Raw genomic sequence first — 19,675 nt, 5'->3', positions numbered from 1 at the left:
TATGAATCAGGTGCATAGATAGGACTAGAAAAAATCCGAGATACGATGGTGTATCTGAGATACACCGTCGTATCTCTTTTGTGAATCTGGCCCACTGTATATTTTAAAGAGAAGGCGCATAAAAAAAAAATAGAAAACCCCTTTACAATTGGAGAAAAGGTTCTTCTTTTGAGCCCTGACTAACCCAATGAGCAAAACTCATGTTTGTGGCCCAGATTATTCAAGGTTAATGAGCATTCTTCATAAAAAAAGAGACATACTGGGTAACTTGGTTGTATAGTAGTTAGGGTTGCTGTGTTGCAGCACTGAAATCCTTGGATAAAATCCAGAAAAGTTGCTATTTTCAAGATTTTGAAGATGCTCCTCATATGTTTGCATGGCAGGCTAGTTTTGTGTAAGTCAGCATTACAGCATTAAATATCACGTAGAAAAAAACCTTGGGAAAAAAACCTTGTAACCTTTTTGAATTTTTGAATTCAGTGGGTTTTCAAGGCCAGAAGATAGTGCTTTGACATCTTGCTAATTACTTTTCCTGACAGACTCCATGGCAGCATACATATGGGTTAAATTCCGCCTTCACTACTGCCCTATAGGACCCCACTCTAAATCTTTGCTCTTAGACAGAGGCTGCGTTCCTTTTTTGTCCTCCCCCTAAGGACCAGAATGGTTGAAGTCTTACCTTGGATAAAGTGTTCACAATCGAGGCCTGGTTGTTCGGCAAGCTGCCCCAGAAGACGTGTGGAGTCTCCAGCAGTCCCCAGCTATTAGCGGCGTGGAGAAGGGCGATGAATGCAGTGCCGAGTGGAGTCTCCAGCAGTCCCAAGCTATTGGCAGGGTGGAAAAGGGTGATGAATGCAGTGCCATGAAGCACTTAAGCCTGGCTATTGGCAGGAAAAGTGTCAGTATGGCTTAAAAGCCTAGCTATTAGCAGGTGACTATAAACAACCTGGACCCGTGCAGCAGCGCCTTTTGGATCCAGGCATGGTCATGGGGGAGGCTGTGTGCGGTGATGTATACTTTTATATTACATATATCATGGCAGCAGTTTTTGTGTGTTTTTCTTCCTTGGCTCTAGTGTCCTTCCAGCCTATAGCAGCTGGAGCTCATTTGCATTCCAAGCCGCTGCTCTCTCTTCCAGCCTGGCGCCCCTGGGTTACTCCTGTCCAGGAACTCTGCGCATTCACGCTGTGGGCAGCAGTGGCATCATTACAGTGGAAACATTTCATCAGCGGTCAGTACTGTTGATATTGGGATGATAAAGACCTCATTAGGTCACATTTTCTTCCAGAAGTAATCATTATAGGTCACCATCAAGTTCTGAATCCCCATTTACGCACCGCATCCACCACTATGTCAGCCACTCCAAGGAGGGAGCCTGCTGGGGATGCGGGACTCAGGTCCCAGAGGGCAAGTCTCTATGTGAGCTATGCTAAGCTCGGCCTATGCTCTAGTGTCCATGTTTAAAACAATGATTGTGGATGGAGAATGTCGACGCAGTGTTCAAGAGAGTTTTTAGAAACTCTGTAGTTCAGGCGCCAGAGCTGGTGTCAGTTTCCATGGTGAGGCTCCCATTGACATCTTCCGAATAGTGGCACAGGTTATGCTCTAGTCAGTTACAGCAAAGGCCGGAAGTCGACACAGTCCAGGTCAGAATACTGTCCCAAGGCAGAAGGCAGCTGCTGGAGCCCAGAGCTCAGGTCTTTTCAATGCTTCTCAACTTAGGCTGGCGTCTAAATCTGGAAAAGAGACACTCAGTCTCATGTATCCCTCGGGCTTAGTTCAATATAATCAAGAGGACCATTGCTTTGACTCTGGATCCCGATATTCTGAAACAGAATACCCCCGGCCCCGTCTTTTACCACCTGCGCACATTTCAGTGTCTAAAATGATTGGCACTATGGTGTCTACAGATCAGATGGTCAAGTAGACGCTCTGGAGAAGGCGGCCCTTCCGGAAGGTGCATCTCCAGCAGTGGGAGCCATGAAACATAATTTACATAACCTCAGTCATGAGAGCGAGTTCCCTGGTGGCTGCAATAGAGAAACTAGCTCATTTGATTCCATTCCATTGTCTCATTTACTGGTTCACAATCACATCCGATGCCAGCAATACGGGATGGGGGGCTTGCTGTCTGTCGGGGATAGCTCAAGGCAGATGGGCTGTCAATTTCACAAGATTGATGGATGGATCATTGGAAATGCAGTGGGACCTGTGAGTTTCTTCCCATCCTGGTCATCCTCTGGTTTCTACGAAGACTCTGAACAGAGGTTGTGGAGGTAGTGGCAATGATGCCTTATTGGCCAATTAGGCCATGGTTCCCCTTGCTACCACAGTTCAGCAGCAACAGGAGCCCAGTGCCCCTTCTCCTCTGGTCAGACTTTCTGTCACTGGGTGCAATTTTACATCCATGTCTGATGGATTCTTGAGATTGGAGGTCCTCAGCTACTCCTTCACCATCATCTCAGCTCTTGAATTTTAGAAGAATGAACACAAACAACGTTTACAGAAGAATCTGGTCAGAGTTTATGCAACACATGTCTGCTGCTGACAGATCATGTAGTAATCTAGAAGTTCTAAATATTTTAGGCTTCCTCCAGTCGGATTTATATCTGGCTCTATCGGTCAGCTCCCTCAAAGTACAAGTTGATGAGTCAGTTTTATTGGCCTTCACAGGTGTATCCAGGTCTAGCCATCTTTTCCTGTCGGAACAATTTTTCAAGGGAGGAACTAGGCTCAGACTTCTGAGTAAGCAGAGATTTTCCAAATGGAGTCTCCCACTGTTGTTCTCAACTTGCTCTCGGGAATTAGAGCGGAGTGTTTTAGGGCTGTCTCATTAAAGTCCTCTCTGTCAAGTTCGCCTTTCTACTGGCTATCACCTGGGCATAAAAAGCCTCAGAGAATTATTCACTGGTCATGGGGAACTTTTCTTAAAGGAGAAGTCTAGCCTGAGCTCATTTGGCTGGGCTTCTCCTATGAGTCACAGGAGTGCAATTAGTTTTGCACTCCTGTATCCCATTTTTAGCAGAGAGCGGACTGAAGTCCGCTCCCTGCTGATGGGGGTGGGGCAGAGTGGAGAGCTGCTGATTGACAGTCAGCAGCTCTCTGCTCGGGGAGCTGTGAGAACTGAGCCATCAGTGGTGTTCGATCGTTCGGTTCTCAGTGCAGACGGGGACAGATGCAGCATCCATCTAGGTAAGTATGAAACTGAAAAAAAAAAGCATAGCTCTCTTTTAATGTTCTTTCCAGTTCGAGCAGCACTGCTACCTATGCTTGACTCAATTCCAAAGGGTGCATCAGTCTCTCGTGGGAACCAAGAAATTGTTCTGCCAACCTTTAGAGTACTAACTTGCGTCCTCTACATGCGGGAAGGGTCGCACTGTGGCTTAGTTGGTTAAAGTGCATGCCTAGTAAACAGGGAATCCTGAGTTTGACTCTCAGCAGCGCCTTCCTTCGGTTCTAGGAATCTCTCAGATATTGTGAAGTTATATCAACAAGCTACAGCTTCTTTCAGGCTTCAGAATGCCTGTTCATTCTTTTTGCCAGAAAGGGAAACATGCCTCATCTAGGACGATTGTGGCATGGATTGTCTAGGCCATTTGACAAGGGCTTGGCTCCTTTGGAGGTAGTGACCGCCCACTTGACCAGGAGTGGGTCTACATCTTGTGCAGCTTTACAGCATGTGGTTCCAATGTAATATGTAGGGCGGCCTTGTGGGCCTCAATCAGTACATTTATGGCTCATTATTGTGTAGAGCCTACTTCTTTATCTTCTGTTTATTTTGGCTTGCAGGTCTTATCTGTTGACGGAAAAATTTAAAGCCTTTGGTTCAGCATTGCCTGACCATAGGGTGTATGGCTAGTTAGTGCCCATACGTATGCTGCCATGGAGTCTGTCAGGAAAACTGTAAATTTCCTATCAAATACTTACCGTAATTTTCCTTTCCTGATGGACTCCATGGCAGCAGGAGTACACTCCCAGTGTCTTGAGTAGGCTGGATACAGAACATAGCCTCTGACTCAGAGCAAATATTTATGGAAGTGGGGTCCTAAGGAAATTTTCTGTTTTCCTCTCAAGAAAAAAATAAGCTATTTGCCCAAGGGTCTGGAGAAGATTCTATGCAGTTGATGTGAGGGTATATAGAGAAATCTTCAACAGCTGGGCATTCCTCCTCCATTGAAAGAGTTCTATTTTTTTTTAACTGAAACTGTAATAAACTTTAACACGTCTAATGTAATGGAACAATTATAATGTTTCCGCTTGTTTAAATCGCGCAATGGATTTTTTTCATTTTTGCTTACAGATAAATAAGAGTGAGATTGTCTTGCTTTTGCTGCCCTTACAAATGTAACTAATGACTCAGCTCAAAAGCATCTGTTTAAACTAAACTGCAAATGAACCTTAAATACAGTTTGCTATGTGTAATGCTTTTAAAAGCCATGAGAGTCATAAATTGTTAAGTTAAGGCAGAAGATGACGGTTGACTTTGATATCATTCATCCCGTCTTCCCGTACATAATTCGAACAAGACTCATGCAATACTGTCCCCAGTATGGGTTTCCATTTAGCTTATTTAATCGTATGGAACTTTTACAGGCATATTCTAACAGTAATATGTTCATCTCTAAAGAGATTGTAGAGATGTTTTAGGCAAAGTATATTCACTAGGGACAAGTTTCTTACAAATATGGAGAGCCTTGGCCCAAACTTACAGTCTATTTTTAGAGCCTACTTTATTTGGGAAAAAGTCTCTTGGAATTTTAAAAATTAGATTAAGTCTGGCATTCTTGGATGAGATTGTTGTTAATGTTTCCAAAAGTACATAATGTTTAACCTGCTTGTTCTGTTGACAAAAGCATGTTTTTTAATCTTGGAGGTTTACAGAGTTTTTGAACTAAGTGTCTCTATCTTTTTTTGTTTGTTGTTTATCGAAAAACAGAGACAAGAATTTTTCTAGTATTCCATTTAAAAAAAAATGGGTATATCCTCAGTCTACCCACCTATGCCTAAGAACAGAGACTAACCTGAATTATACACCTGTTTAGTCTCCCGAAACCAAAAATATTACCAAAAGAGGGCCTGAAATGTAGAAGCTGTGCCCAAAGTAGAGAACAGAGGACTAGTCACGTTATTTCCTTTAGGCTCCCTGCAGATCAACGTTTCGCCATTATTGACCTACTATTACATTTTTTTGCACTGTAGCTCTGTGTAGAGGTGGCCATCTTAGAAGAGGCACAGGGTTTTGCATCCCCGGGTCAGAGCTGCCCCCGATCTCTGGTGATCTGTTAAATTGCTGAGGAAATATTCATTAAGGAGGAGAAAAGGTTCAAAAAGCAAACACTAGGTGTAGTGGAAGCACAGAGATCATTACAGTACATCTACCCTCGAGCAAGGAGAATACCGCAGGAACAGTAATGACATTACCAAATTTAATTCCAAATCCTTTAAGACTAGAATATAGAGGAAGCAGTGGACCTCATATTTCCGATTTTTTTAGCTATGGAGCTGTATGCACAGTACTGCCTAGACACATTCCAAGGCCAAGAAGTACATGATACATTTTAGGAGGGATACGGGACCACATGTAGATGTTTCAGTTACTGCTTAGGCACAATTTACATTTTTAGATATTTAGACAGTAAGTAATTACTGGCCATTGGTGGGCATTCAACTTGTTGGCAGTTACCCAAAAAACGAAATGGCAATTTTCAAGACAAGGCCTAAAGCCTGGTAAACACTACAATTTTTTGGGGGTTGAATGAAAAAAAACGGACAGCTCCCGCTGCAAAGTTAATACAGCGTTCTCCCCCGCTAAGCTGTTGTGTTCTGACAGGGGAACAACCAATATCCCCCCCCCCCCCCCCCGTTACCACCAAAACACTCAAATCAAAGCACTTTCTGCCATTGGATAAAAGCGCCGATTGGGCGTTCGTTGGCTACTGGTTTTCTAACATGCTAGTCTGACAGACTGACGACATACACACGTGCCGAATGTTGGCCGGTTTTTTGAACATTCGGACTGAGTGTGCATGCTGGGGGCCCATATTAACCATGCAGCTTTTATTTGTTTTACTGTATATCATTTTACACTGAAGGAGGACTTTGCATCCATATGGTATTCCCTAGAATTTATAGATAATATGTAAAAGGGAGCAAATTAACCTAATATCTAAACATCTTACTGTGTACATATCTCCATGTAATTTGCTGAAATCATGCTGTATTTTGCCTAAAAATAACACTTTTGTGGAATCATTGCACAGAGATGTGAACATTTTGGCAGGAGCCTTTTGTTAGGCTTTCAGCTGTGGTTTTATTCTGAAGTCCAGCCAATGCTCTGACGTCAACATTTTACACCACGCACTCTGTAGCTTAAAACTTTTCAGGGTGGCCATCATGTGTACCAGCTTTTAAAGTGTAGTTGGATATGGGCTAATCCACTAATGTTCTTGGAGGGCTATACATAAAGCTTTCAGTAGCTGTGTATGCTACTTTTGTGGCTCTTCTATAGCCTATTCTGTGTTTGACCTTTTGTTGAATGATCAGTGGTTTTGTTCACCTGGAGAATCTGTCAGTTCACTCCTTCACTCCCTTTTCCAGTTCATCATTTGTTAACCATTTTCTGACTTTTTTAGCCATGTTGCTATTTTATAGAATTATGCTACATTTGTAAAAAAAAAAAAAAAAAAGAAGACTTAACAAGAAAAGGCTGGCAACAAAAGCATGGAACTATGGGCCAGTTTTACAAATGAGATACGACGGCGTTTCTCCTGATACGCCGTCGTATCTCTGTTTCTATCTATGCGACTGATTCATAGAATCAGTTACGCATAGATATCCCTAAGATCCGACAGGTGTAATAGTTTTACACTGTCGGATCTTAGGATGCAGTACCGCGGCCGCCGCTGGGGGGGAGTTTGCGTCGTAAACCAGCGGCGGGTATGCAAATTAGGAGTTACGGCGGATCCACAACGGTTTTTCGCGTTCGCTACGTCGCCGCTAGTCTAGTTTCCCGTTGCAAAGTTACACTTTTTTTTTTGTGCCTTAACTTTAGTCAGCAAGTGTATTGGGCGTCGTTCCCGCGTCAAAATTCAAAATTTAACGTTGTTTGTGTAAGCCGTCCGGGAATACGGAAGTACGCTACGCGCGTCGCCGTTCAAAAAAATGACGTCACGGCGCGCAAAGCACAGCGGGAGTTAGGAAACGGAGCATGGGCAGTAGGTCCGGCGCGGGAGCGCGCCTAATTTAAATGGCACACGCCCATTTGAATTGGCCCGCCTTGCGCCGGAGGCCGCGGGCGTAGTTTTCATCGCAAGTGCTTGGTGAATCAGGCACTTGCGATGAAAAATTGCGGCGGTGTAACTTATCTAGGATAAGTTACGCCGCCGCGATTCTACGTGAATCTGGCCCTATGTGACTAAAGTAGCTAGTTGTAATGCAACCTCTTCTTTACTCAGTCTTGGTTCACACTGATGCGGTGCAGGATATGCAGCGTTTCCTGTGCATTTCCCCCGCACCACATCACAATCGCACTCTGTTCATGCAAAACACAGCGGGTGTCAATGTTAAGTTAACGACACCCCAAAAACATTTTGAAAAATACGGTGCGATTGACTGAACTGGAAGCACAATCCAATCCCAATGCATGCATCTTTTTAATGTGGGTGTTGAGCAATTTGAGCTATACAAAATGAATGGGCTCAAATTACACTCCAAAGAATCACATATGCAATTCCTGTCCTAATCACATGTGATTCCCCGTACTGCATCAGTGTGAACCAGGGCATAAACTTTGGTAGGTTTGTTCTAATTCTGCACCAATTCATAATTGTTCTAATGTAGCACATTATAAAAGTTGGCTAAAAATGCTTGACAAATAGGCTCACAAAGGTTTTTGGTATGCTACCTCTTCTGTACATGTATTTTGTCTCCGTAAGCAAATATGTTGTTACTGTACACATTAATTGCCTTGATTGCTCAAAGGCAATAAAAAATGTACCTAAGTCACCAGTGGTGGCTGGTGCTCCAATTTTTTTTTGGGGGGGGGGGAGGGCGCAAACAAACTGAAAAAAAAAAACATCAGTTGCAGCCACTGTGCCCATCAAACGCAGCTACTGTGCCAAACGCAGCTACTGTGCCATAAAAACGCAGCCACTGTACCCATAAATTGCTGCCACTGTGCCATCAAACGGAGCCACTGTACCCATCAATTGCTGACACTGTGCCCATCAATTGCTGCCAGTGTGCCTCATCAAATGCTGCCAGTGTGCCTATCAATTGCCGCTACTGTGCACCATCAGATGCTGCCAGTGTGACCATTAATTTCCGCTGCTGTGCCCCATCAGATGCTGCCAGTGTGCCCATCAATTGCCGCTAATGTGCCCCATCAGATGCTGCCAGTGTGACCATTAATTTCCGCTACTGTGCCCCATCAGATGCTGCCAGTGTGCCCATCAATTGCCGCTACTGTGCCCAATCAGATGCCACCAGTGTGCCCATCAATTGTCGCTACTGGACCCATTAGATGCTGCACGGCACTTAACTTACACTGTCTCGCAGCGGGTCAGCGGCGGTCTCCTGCATGTCCTCCATGTCTTCTTCCATCCTCAGGCGTCCAATCACAGCGCCTGATGTTTCAGACAATCAGGTGCCAGGTAACAGACCCGCCATCCTATTTTATCTCTCCTGACTGAGCCAAATACTCTTCATTTGTGTCTCACATGGTCCCCTCCCAAACACTGCAGCTCTCAGTTGGAATCCAGAAAGTAGTGGGCAGGAGAGTGGCAATTCTGCTCTAAATTCAGAAGCAGTGTAGCATCATTGCAACTCCATCACGCAAATCTGAATTCAGTGGACTCCACTGTCAAGACCAACAGGTATTTGTGAGACTTTGCAGGGGGACAAAGAGAAAATTCTAAGTTTGTAATAAACAACCTGGAAGTCAAAAGCATAAGTAACTAGTATGCATTTCATACTAGCTTATTATGAATTATTTACCTTAGAACAGTGGTTTTCAACCTTTCTAGGGTCAGGACCACTTAATAAAATTTCCCAATGTGTGGGGACCCCTAACAGTAAAATTATTTTCGTAGCGTGGGTTGTCAGTACCCAAGGCAAGATGAGTAATTTGCGCCCCTAACCCACGGATATTTAGTCCTTTCCTCTTGTACAGTATTAAAAACCCTTATGGTACATTTTAGGATGTACCACTTTCTTTCTTCTGCTTTTTTTCTCTTTTATCCCTCTCTATCCTAATTTATTTATCTTTTTTCCCCATCCCTCTCTCTAGCTGTCTTTCTAGCTCTTTCTCTTATTCTTTCTCTCCCTTTTTCATCTCCCTTCTGTGTATTCTCTATTTTTATTCCTTTTCCTACTCCTTGGTTGGGGGGGAATGGGATGACTGGCAGTGCTGTTACTCACTGTGTCTCCAGCTCTGTGGTGTCTCGCAGCAATGACACCTATGCCGAAATCAGGATATGGGGTCTCCTCCAGCCCCTCCCACTTCACATTCCTCGCCAGTCAGCTGACATCTAGTCTGTGCGCCCCCCCATGCTGTGAAGTGGCTGAGTGGGTGGCTGCAGGCTCCAGGGACAGCCCTGATGGGCAGCCACGAAAAGGTTGGGAGAGCGGTGCAGGCTTCAGGAACAGCCCAGGATTTGGTGACCCCTGGCAAATCATCATTTGACCCCCATGGGGGTCCCGACCCCCAGGTTGAGAACCACTGCCTTAGAACAAAGCTCTCCACCGGTGCCTGCACACCGCTGAGACGGCTGACATCTTCCCCGGTCACGGCACAGGGCTCTGAAGAAATGGCACGGGCAGCCGTTCCATCAGCGGCGTAATACAGTAAATATCTCCTAAACTATGCAAGTTTAGTAGATACAGTTTTTACAGTATCTATAGGTAAGCCTTATTATAGGCTTACCTATAGGTAAAAACAAATAAGTGTTGCAGCACATTTTTTTAATGGGATGCTGTAGTTATACTTTAGTTTTCACTTTTTATATGTCAGTAAAAAAAAAAAACTACATGGACCACAAAATACTTTCCTTTTGCACCTTCTTTTCATGGTTGTGATAATGATGTCTCTTATACAGAACCAGTGGTGCAGCGACTGTTTATTCCCAGCAGTAAAAGTGCTGCTTGTTTTCTAAATTCTCACAGTACATCCCACAGGATGCAAGCTTACTTAGTTTTATTCTGCCTTCCTACTAAGATGTCTTGATCTTAATAGCTTTAATAATTACAATTTCTGTTAGTTCCAGGAAACCAAACTGCAGGAAGTTGCTTGTTTATTTTTCCTTCCCATCTAATACATGTATATTAACATGGGAATATGGCCCCCAGGGGATTCTGGGAAATGCTCAGCAGTAGCAGTTTTCCTTAAAACAAATGCCATGAGAATATTAGTAATGGCCTCTGGGTGTACACATTGTACACATGTGCTTGTTTTGTTTCCCAGATCTTGGAAGATATGTTGGAGCTCCATCCCCCACTTCTTTATTTTAGTCAATGAGAACATTCTGTGCACTATATTGAAAAAAATCTCAGTGGGTTTAACAATGATAGTTATCTGCTTCAGTATTAATGCTAATAATCACTGAAATCTTATTTCAGAAGCTTGACAGATCTACGTTGATAAAAGTGAAATGTGATTGGTTACTAGTAGCACTTTGTGCATCATCGATGCTATGTGCTCTTCCTTTGTACTTACGCTTGCCCCCTACTGCCCCACCATATAAGTATACCCCCTCACACACATGTTGTCCTTCATCAATATCTCTTCTAGCCTTTCCTGCTCATTCATGTAATTCTACTTTACTGTATATCTGGTTTTCCTTTGAAAAAAAAAAAAAACTCAATTGGAGAGACCACTACATATGCAGTATACGTGTTCGGATTATGTATAAGTGTGCGCCTTCCTCTTTGAAACTGATTTGAGGTACGAGAACGATCAAGTTTGGGTACGAAGAAAATGAAGCAAATTTTTTGGAACCTCGCTGGAGCATTTTTCATTTCTACTACATTACATTTCATACCATTACTATATTTTTTGCATAGGCAAGATTTACAAATATGATTTGGATTAATATTTTACTTAATTAGGCTTATTTTTATTCTCTGTAGAAATGTAAAGTATTACTGAAGCTTTTCGATAGAGTGGAGAGGGATTAGAACACCTGTCAAGTTTTTTTTGCTGTCTGTGTCCCTGTAAGGCCCCGTACACACGGTCGGACAAAACCGATAAGAATGGTCCGACGGACCGTTTTCATCGGTTCACCTCTGAAGTGGTCTGATGGTCTGATGTGTGTACACACCATCAGTTCAAAAACCGATCGGGTCAGAACGCGGCGACGTAAAACACACGACGTGCTGAAAAAAACAAAGTTCAATGCTTCCAAGCATGCGTCGACTTGATTCTGAGCATGCGCGGGTTTTGAACCGATGCTTTTCTGTACTAACCATCGGTTTGGACCGATCGGGCAGCGGTCCATCGGTTCGGTTTTGAAGCATGTTTTAAAATTTTGGACCGAAGGAAAACAGACCGATGGGCTATACACACCGTCGGTTTGGACCGATGAAACTAAACCTCGGTCCATTCTCATCGGTTTTGTCCGACCGTGTGTACAGGGGCCTTAGGGAGAGCCACCCTGTCTTTTTACCTGTTTAGCGTTAACATCAAAAGTAAAAGTGAAGGAAAATCTCAAATTTTGAATTGACACCACTCACTTCCTGTTTTGGCTATGAGACAGGAACTGAAGGGAAATCTTACCAATGGGACAAAGAGGGCAACCAAAAAAAAACGAACAGAGGTTATATCCGACCCTTACTCTATCCAAAATAAAAATAAAGTTTTGCCTTTAGTCCTACTTTAAAGGGGAAGTACAGCCAAAGCTCATTTGGTTGTGCTTCTCCTGTGCATCACAGGAGTACAGTTCATTCTGTGCTCCTGTGACCCATTTTCAGCTGAAGCCCGCTGTCGGCTGATGTCACAGTCCAGGCTCGGGAAAGATTGCGACCATATGGCCGGGATCCACCCAGATGCCTGGACCGACACCTGGCTCAGCATCTGAGAACCTGAGCCAGCCTCCCACACCCTCCAGAGCCTAGTGCTCCAGAGTGAATCCGGGGGGGGGGGGGGCAGAGAACTGGTGAGTCACAGCACCGAGAACTGAGAGATCAGCAGTGTTTGATTGCCCAGTTCTCAGTCTTATAGCCTGCAGGGAACAGATACAGCATTGGATTGATTTTGCATCTACCTAGGTAAGTATGATTTTTAAAAAAAACTTCTCTTTTAAAGCAAAATTGTTTTCCACATCCTTGTTGCTGATCTCATACCTACACCAACTGTGCCATGCATGTTCTTCTGAGCTCTGCACTTTCTCTGTAATAGGCTGCTGAACTTGCTGAAAAAACGTTATTGCCTGCTGACTTCCTGTTTTTAAGACCGCTGGCTTCTATCCCTCCTAAGCTCAGCCAGCGGTCTTACACTCCCTGTTGTAGTCCTCTGAAAACGAGCAGGGAGGAAGCAGATATGTTGTGGATGGAAGGGGTCTCAAAGCCCCTGGGCTGTGCTGCCCATGAAGGTGGTGTCCTCTGTTTCCTCCTCCTCTGCTCCTGCCAGTCACCGCCCATACCCTCTGTTCTCTCTGCACTGAACCCCCCCTGCCGCCCACCAGCTATCTCTGTGCAGAGCAGGGATTATCATCAGTAATTATTTGTATGACACAGAGGGGATCTCCCGCTGTGTCAGGTATTGTTATATGAAAACCCAGATCACTGATCTCCCACCCCCTGCCGTTATAGGAACAGTGCGCTGTCAATAATAACGACGGGGGTGGGGCATCGGCAATCAGTGTTCTCATATACAATACCTGACGCTGTTTCATGCAAGTGATTTCTGGTAATAATCCCAGCTTTACACTGGTGGTCCCTGACATGGTGGTCCTTTACATGTGGCACTGGTGGTCCCTGACATGGTGTCCCCTGACAAGCGGCACTGGTGGTCCCTGACTGGTGGTACTCTGAACAACATGGTCGATCTCTGGTCCTTTTTGCACTGCACAGTCATATTAAGACACTTTGCACGGTTACTATAACAGGAGAGTGACGGTAAGACTATTAAAATAGAGATTGTTAGTACAACGTCTGTCTGACTGAAATATCTATTTCTGTGACTTCAATTGGGCATCAAATGTAAACACTATAAGCACAAAGCATGCAATAGATCTTGCCACCAGTTCTCACTGTGGTTCTTCAACTTTGTTATTACTAACATGGTGTCCTTATTCTTTTCTTGCAGATGAACTCACAGTGCCTGCACTTTACCCGGGTAGCCCTGAAGTGTGGGCGCCGTACCCCCTCTACCCAGCGGAATTAGCACCTGCTCTACCTCCTGCTTTTACCTATCCCGCTTCACTGCATGCCCAGGTAATTGATACCAATCAGCCACGTCCTCACTCTATATCTCACTTGCCCTTTCCTGGTACCACAGTGCACTCCACACACTAACCCTTGTTCTACCAGCTAACTGGCTCACCACAAGGAGGCTCATGTTGCCTGCCTTGTCCTTACCATCTTCTCTTCATGTGGCGGGAACCCTACATCTCTGATTTTCAAATCTAGGTTTAATTTTCACTTGTGTACCTAAGGGGTTTATTTACTAAAAGCATCCGAGGGGGACATGCAAGGAAAATAAAAAACAGCATTTTCGCTTGCACATGATTGGATGATAGAAATTAGCAGAGCTTCCCCTCTATTCAGATCTTCCCCTCAGATCTACAACGACTGCACTTCCAAGTGCACAGTGGATTTGCCTTTAGTAAAGCTTTGATTATTGTAAATGGCTTAATGTTGATGCAAAGATTTTAAGTGTATATAAAGTTAAGTAGCCTTTATACAGATTTTTACATGTCATAGTTGCTCTACTGCTTTGATGTTTTTAGGGTCAGCGTTTACTGAATGACCCTGTTGAAGTGTGCAGTAATAACAGTAATGAAGTCACACTGTGAATGTTCTGCTAGGGTTCATATATGAACATTAGAACAAAGATACATTGTGAAGTTGTTATAACAACCAAGTTGTTGACAATGTCTAACTTGAACAGTTGGAATCTTAAAGCCCAACACTGGGAATCTTGAAAAATTCACCTTGCAAGGGGGGGGGGGGGGTGCCTGCACTACAAGGGTTAACTGCTATTTTAGGTTTGGGGGAAAGGAAAACATTTACTTAACCCATAATCCACTCATCCTTCCCCTCTGCTCCACCAGTCTAAAGTCATGATGTCATCAAGACTAAAGCATAGCCCTGCTCTGTACATGGTGACATGGAGGGACAGTCCACCACTGGGGCATATGGGACTGCTTCCTGCCAGGGGATCAGAGGATCGGGTAAGTAAAATACCGTTACTCTCCCCTAGACCTAAATGAACATTTATCTGTTGTAATGTGGGCACAGCACCCCTGCAAGTAGGAATTGTCTGATTTCCCTGAGTTGAGCTTAAATGGTTGCCATGTACAACGTCTGATACTCTATTTTTTCTAGTGTGCTTTTTTTCATAGTTATATGTGTTTCAGTGGGAGAGGAACTTAACGTGAAGTTCCACCCAAAAATGGAACTTCCACTTTAAAGATTTGGCATGTAATTTTTTTGGGGGGGGAGCGGAAACCCTCTTTTTAGAGGGTTCCAGCTCCCACTCCCTCCCTAGGTCGCCTCGGCGACCGGAAGTAAGTCACCCCTCCCTCTCTGCAATCATCTGGGACACGTCACAGGTCCCAGATGATTGCTCCGCCAATCACGGTGCACAGCGCGTCTCGCGCATGCACAGCACGTGCCCACAGTGACAATGTTGGCACCGCGGAAAGGAGGGGGAGACGAGCTGCGCTTTATTCCCCCGGTTTCACTGGACCCTGTGACAGGTAAGTGTCCGATTATTAAAAGTCAGCAGCTGCAGTATATACGGTATATATATATATATATACTGTATATGCATATACACAGTCATTATGGATAGTCGTAATGACAGTTTGTCGAAAAAGGGATCTTTATATTTTTGTTCTCTCATCCTTAATAAAAAAAAAAATGTGATAGTAACATGTCTCTTCAAGCCGGTTTAGCCTGGTACAATTAGATTGATACCTTCTACTTTCAGTTTTTATTGGACTATGCCCATGCCCTTGCCACTCTGTTGAGCCCATATGAAATTGCCACCAGCAAGTGAGTTTTAGGTAGAGGATGAGAAATATGGTATTGATTTGTATGGGCAAAAGGACATGCTTGTTCTTAGCAGAGTAAATTATGAAGCCTCGTACACACGACCGAGAAACTCGACGGGCGAAACACATCATTTTCCCCGTCGAGTTCCTTGTTAGGCTGTCGAGGAACTCGACAAGCCAATTTTCTCCATTACCGTCAAGGAAATAGAGAACATGCTCTCTTTTTGGCTCGTCGAGTTTCTCGACAGTTTCCTCAACGAAAATGTACACACGACCGGTTTTCTTTGGCAAAAAAATATCTCCCAGCAAGTTTCTTGCTGGTTTTTGCCGAGAAACTCGGTCGTGCATACGAGGCCTCAGCCTATTCCTTGTTGTCCTAAGCCAGAGCTAAATGGAGTACCTATTCACTGACACGTCTGTTAATGTACAGCTTTCGACAAACCGTGACAGCTTCAAGCTCAATCACGTAATTGATAAAAATGAAATCAAGATCAGTCCAACAACATTTTCTCCTAACTATCCATGAAAATAGCATATATGATTTCAGAAATATGCATCAGTGATGCAAGGCTGGGCCAGAATCCAAAAAATGCAAAGAGTTTGGTAAGCTCTACTTAACTGAAATGAAAGAGTACATAATGTTAACCTATACAATGTGTCATGCTGTCAAAGCTTCATTATGGTGATGATGAGATACTGTATAAATGTACATATGGGGGTGATTTATAAATGTCTTCTCTGGGGTGTATCATCTTGTTTAAATGCTGTTTGTAACAGAATATTGCAGAATGGAAAAAAAGATGATTGCAGATCCCTTGTGGCTTAGCGCATGACAGGGAAAATGATTTCATATTTTCAGCACAGCCAATAATGTAACCTTAACTGCCATACATGTAATATAATGTTAAGAGGAGAGATATAGAAACTCTGTATAGGTCTCAGCTGCAGAAATTTAATAATAAGCTAAAAAATATTTTTTACATTTTGAAGACAACTTTTGATCCCATAAACCGATTAGGTAAACTACAGTGCATGTCAAAATGGAGGCTGAAGCATTGAAAGGCAGTTGTGATTATTTCATCTGGAATGTACTACATTGGTTGAAATGAGTATTGCTAACATTTTGAGTTTTTGGAGTCAAAAACATTGTGCCATTTGTAGGGCTTTTCAATGATTTCCTGCGTAGCTATCTACAGTGAGGGAAAAAAGTATTTGATCCCCTGCTGATTTTGTACGTTTACACACTGACAAATAAATGATCAGTCTATCATTTAATGGTAGGTTTATTTTAACAATGAGAGACAGAAAAACAACAAAAATATCCAAAAAAAGTTATAAATTGATTTGCATTTTAATGAGTGAAATAAGCATTTGACCCCTTTGCACAACATGACTTGGTACTTGGTGGCAAAACCCTTGTTGGCAATCACAGAGGTCAGGTGTTTCTTGTAGTTGGCCACCAGGTTTGCACACATCTCGGGAGGGATTTTGTCCCACATCTCTTTGCAGATCCTCTCCAATAGCTGTATTCAGGTAGGGTTACGCCGGCGTATCAGTAGATACGCCGTCGTAACTCTGAATCTACGCCGGCGTAAATTTAGGCGTATTCTGGAAACCAGATACGCTTAAATTAGGCTAAGATACGAGCGGCGCTAGGTGGCGCTTCCGTTGAGTTCAAGGTAGAATATGTAAATGGCTAGATACGCCGATTCACGAACGTACGTGCACCCGTCGCAGTAAAGATACGCTGTTTCCGTAAGAGGTGTAAAGATAAAGCTGCCCTCTAGGTGGCCTAGTCAATGTTAAGTATGGCCGTCGTTCCCGCGTCGAAATTTGAAAATTTTACGTCGTTTGCGGAAGTCGTCCGTGAATGGGGCTGGACGTAATTTACATTAACGTCGAAACCAATACGTCCTTGCGGCGTACTTTGGAGCAATGCACACTGGGATATGTATACGGACGGCGCATGCGCTGTTCTTAAAAACGTCAATGACGCCGGGTCACCACCCATTTACATAAAATACGCCCCCTCATCCTCATTTGAATTAGGCGCGCTTACGCCGGCCCCATTTACGCTACGCCGCCGTAACTTAGGAGGCAAATGCTTTGTGAATACAGCACTTGCCTCACTTACTTACGGCGGCGTAGCGTAAATACGATACGCTACGTCGCCGGAAAGATGCGCTGCCGTACCTGAATCTAGCTACAAGTCTTTAAGGTTTTGAGGCTGACATTTGGTAACTCGAACCTTCAGCTCCCTCCACATATATTCTATGGAATTAAGGTCTGGAGACAATCTAGGCCACGCCAGGACCCTAATATGCTTTTTCTTGAGCCACTCCTTTGTTGCCCTGGCCATGTGTTTTGAGTCATTGTCATGCAGGAATACCCATCCATGAACTATTTTCAATACCCTGGCTGAGTTGTCCTGCCCCCTAAGCAGGAAAAACACCCCCAAAGCATAATGTTTCCACCTAAATGTTTGATGGCGGGGATGGTGTTCTTGGGGTCATAGGCAGCATTCCTCCTCCTCCAAACACGGCGAGTTGAGTTGATGCCAAAGAGCTCGATTTTGGTCTCAATACTTTTACCCAGTTCTCCTCTGAACCATTCAGATGTTCATTAGCAAACTTCATGTGCTTTCTTGAGCAGGGGGACCTTGAGGGTGCTGCAGTATTTCAGTCTTTTCTGGCGTAGTGTGTTATCAGTTGCTTTCTTGGGGGCTTTGGTTCCAGCTGCCTTGAGATCATTGACAGGATTCTCCCATGTAGTTCTTGGCTGATTCCTCACCGTATTCGTGATCATTGAAACTCCACAAGGTGAGATCTTGCATGGAGCCCCAGAATGCGGGAGATTGACAGCTGTTTTAATTCTTCCATTTGCAAATAATCGCACCAACTGTTGTCACCCTCTCACCAAACTGCTAGGCGATGGTCTTATAGCCCATTCCAGCCTTGTGTAGGTCTACAATCTTGTCCCTGACATCCTTGGACAGCTCTTTGGTATTGGCCATGGTGGAGAGATTGTAATCTGATTGATTGCTTCTGTGGAGAGGTGTCTTTTATACAGGTAACAAGCTGAGATTAGGAGCACTCCCTTTGAGAGAGTGCTCCTAATCTTCAGCTTGTTACCTGTATAAAAGACACATGGGAGCCAGAAATCTTGCTGATTAAGCCTGAGTTCACACTGTAACGATGCAGGAACCAGTGCGATTAAAGCATTAGGGTTCTGCATCGTATCTCTCCCGCAAGCAGTTCACACTGCCCTCTGCGAACCGCTGCGGGTGCCAATACTATATTAATGGCACACCCAGATTGGTTCACAGATTGCAGTGTGAACCGTAAACTCGCACAGGAATCGGATCACATGGGCGAGAACACCCATGTGATCTGATTCCAGTGCAGGGAACAGAACGTCCCTACACTATTTTCCTGTGAATTCAATGCGAGTTCAGCCATACAAACTGTATGGCTGAACTGGCATTGCACAAACATTGCACATGATTGGCCCCGCAGTGCGTGTGCAAAATACATGCAATGTCTGTGTGTGAACCCCGGGCTGACAGGGGATCAAATACTTATTTCACTCATTAAATGAAAATCAATTTATAACTTTTTTGAAATGCATTTTTCTGGATATTGTTGTTGTTATTCTGTCTCTCACCGTTAAAAAAAAAACTACCATTAAAATTATAATTGATAATTTCTATGTCAGTGGGCAAACGTACAAAATCAGCAAGGGATCAAATACTTTTTTTCCTCTCACTGTATGCTAGTTTTGACTTCTAACATTTTCTAACAGTCAGAAAAAGCATCACACAAATCAGTATTCACTATTAGGTGAATGTCTTGGTGTTGGAGTACTGGGAACCGGTTTTAACCACTTGCCGCCCGCCAATGGCAGATTGATGTCGGCAAAGTGGTTTCAATATCCTGAGTGGACGTCATATGATGTCCTCAGGATATTGAGCCGCTGCGCGCCCCCGGGGGCGCGCATCGCGGTGATCTTTGTTGCAGGGTGTCAGTCTGACACCCCGCAACACCGATCTAGGTAAAGAGTCTCTCACGGAGACTCTTTACCACGTGATCAGCCGTGTCCAATAACAGCTGATCACGATGTAAACAGGAAAAGCCGGTAATCGGCTTTTCCTCATTTGCGTCTGTCAGACGCGAGTAGAGGAGAGCCGATCGGCTGCTCCTCTGACAGGGGGGTTTGTGCTGATCGAATTATCAGCACAGCCCCCCCGAGGATGCCCACTGGACCACCAGGGATGCCCACTGGACCAACAGGGATGCCACTAGACCACCAGGGATGCAAAACCAAAACACAGGTATGCAACCCTAGACCACCAGGGATGACAATGACACAAATAATGGATGCCAATCAGTGCCCGCAATGGATGTCAATCAGTGCCCACAATGGGCATCACTGTTTGGCAGGCATTGTTTGGCACTGATTGGCAT

General features: G+C 44.2%; 1 protein-coding gene across 4 annotated transcripts in view; it reads left to right on the top strand.

Moving 5' to 3' along the window:
- Positions 1–19,675, top strand: part of RBPMS (RNA binding protein, mRNA processing factor) — a 279,843-nt gene that overhangs the window by 209,595 nt on the left and 50,573 nt on the right. For 2 of the 4 annotated variants that reach the window (XM_040324575.1, XM_040324592.1), the window contains exon 6: positions 13,301–13,428. The exons of 1 other annotated variant lie outside the window; for it this stretch is intronic. In XM_040324575.1, the coding sequence (XP_040180509.1) occupies positions 13,301–13,428 (128 nt within the window). Of the gene's footprint in view, positions 1–13,300; positions 13,429–14,267; positions 14,388–19,675 lie in introns of all 4 variants that reach the window. One more of the 4 variants, XM_040324584.1, reaches the window with a different exon arrangement.

Source organism: Rana temporaria, chromosome 1, assembly GCF_905171775.1.
Source record: "Rana temporaria chromosome 1, aRanTem1.1, whole genome shotgun sequence".
NCBI classification, from domain to species: domain Eukaryota; kingdom Metazoa; phylum Chordata; class Amphibia; order Anura; family Ranidae; genus Rana; species Rana temporaria.
The sequence above is the reverse complement of the archived record's forward strand: the minus strand, read 5'-3'. Positions and strand labels throughout refer to the sequence as shown.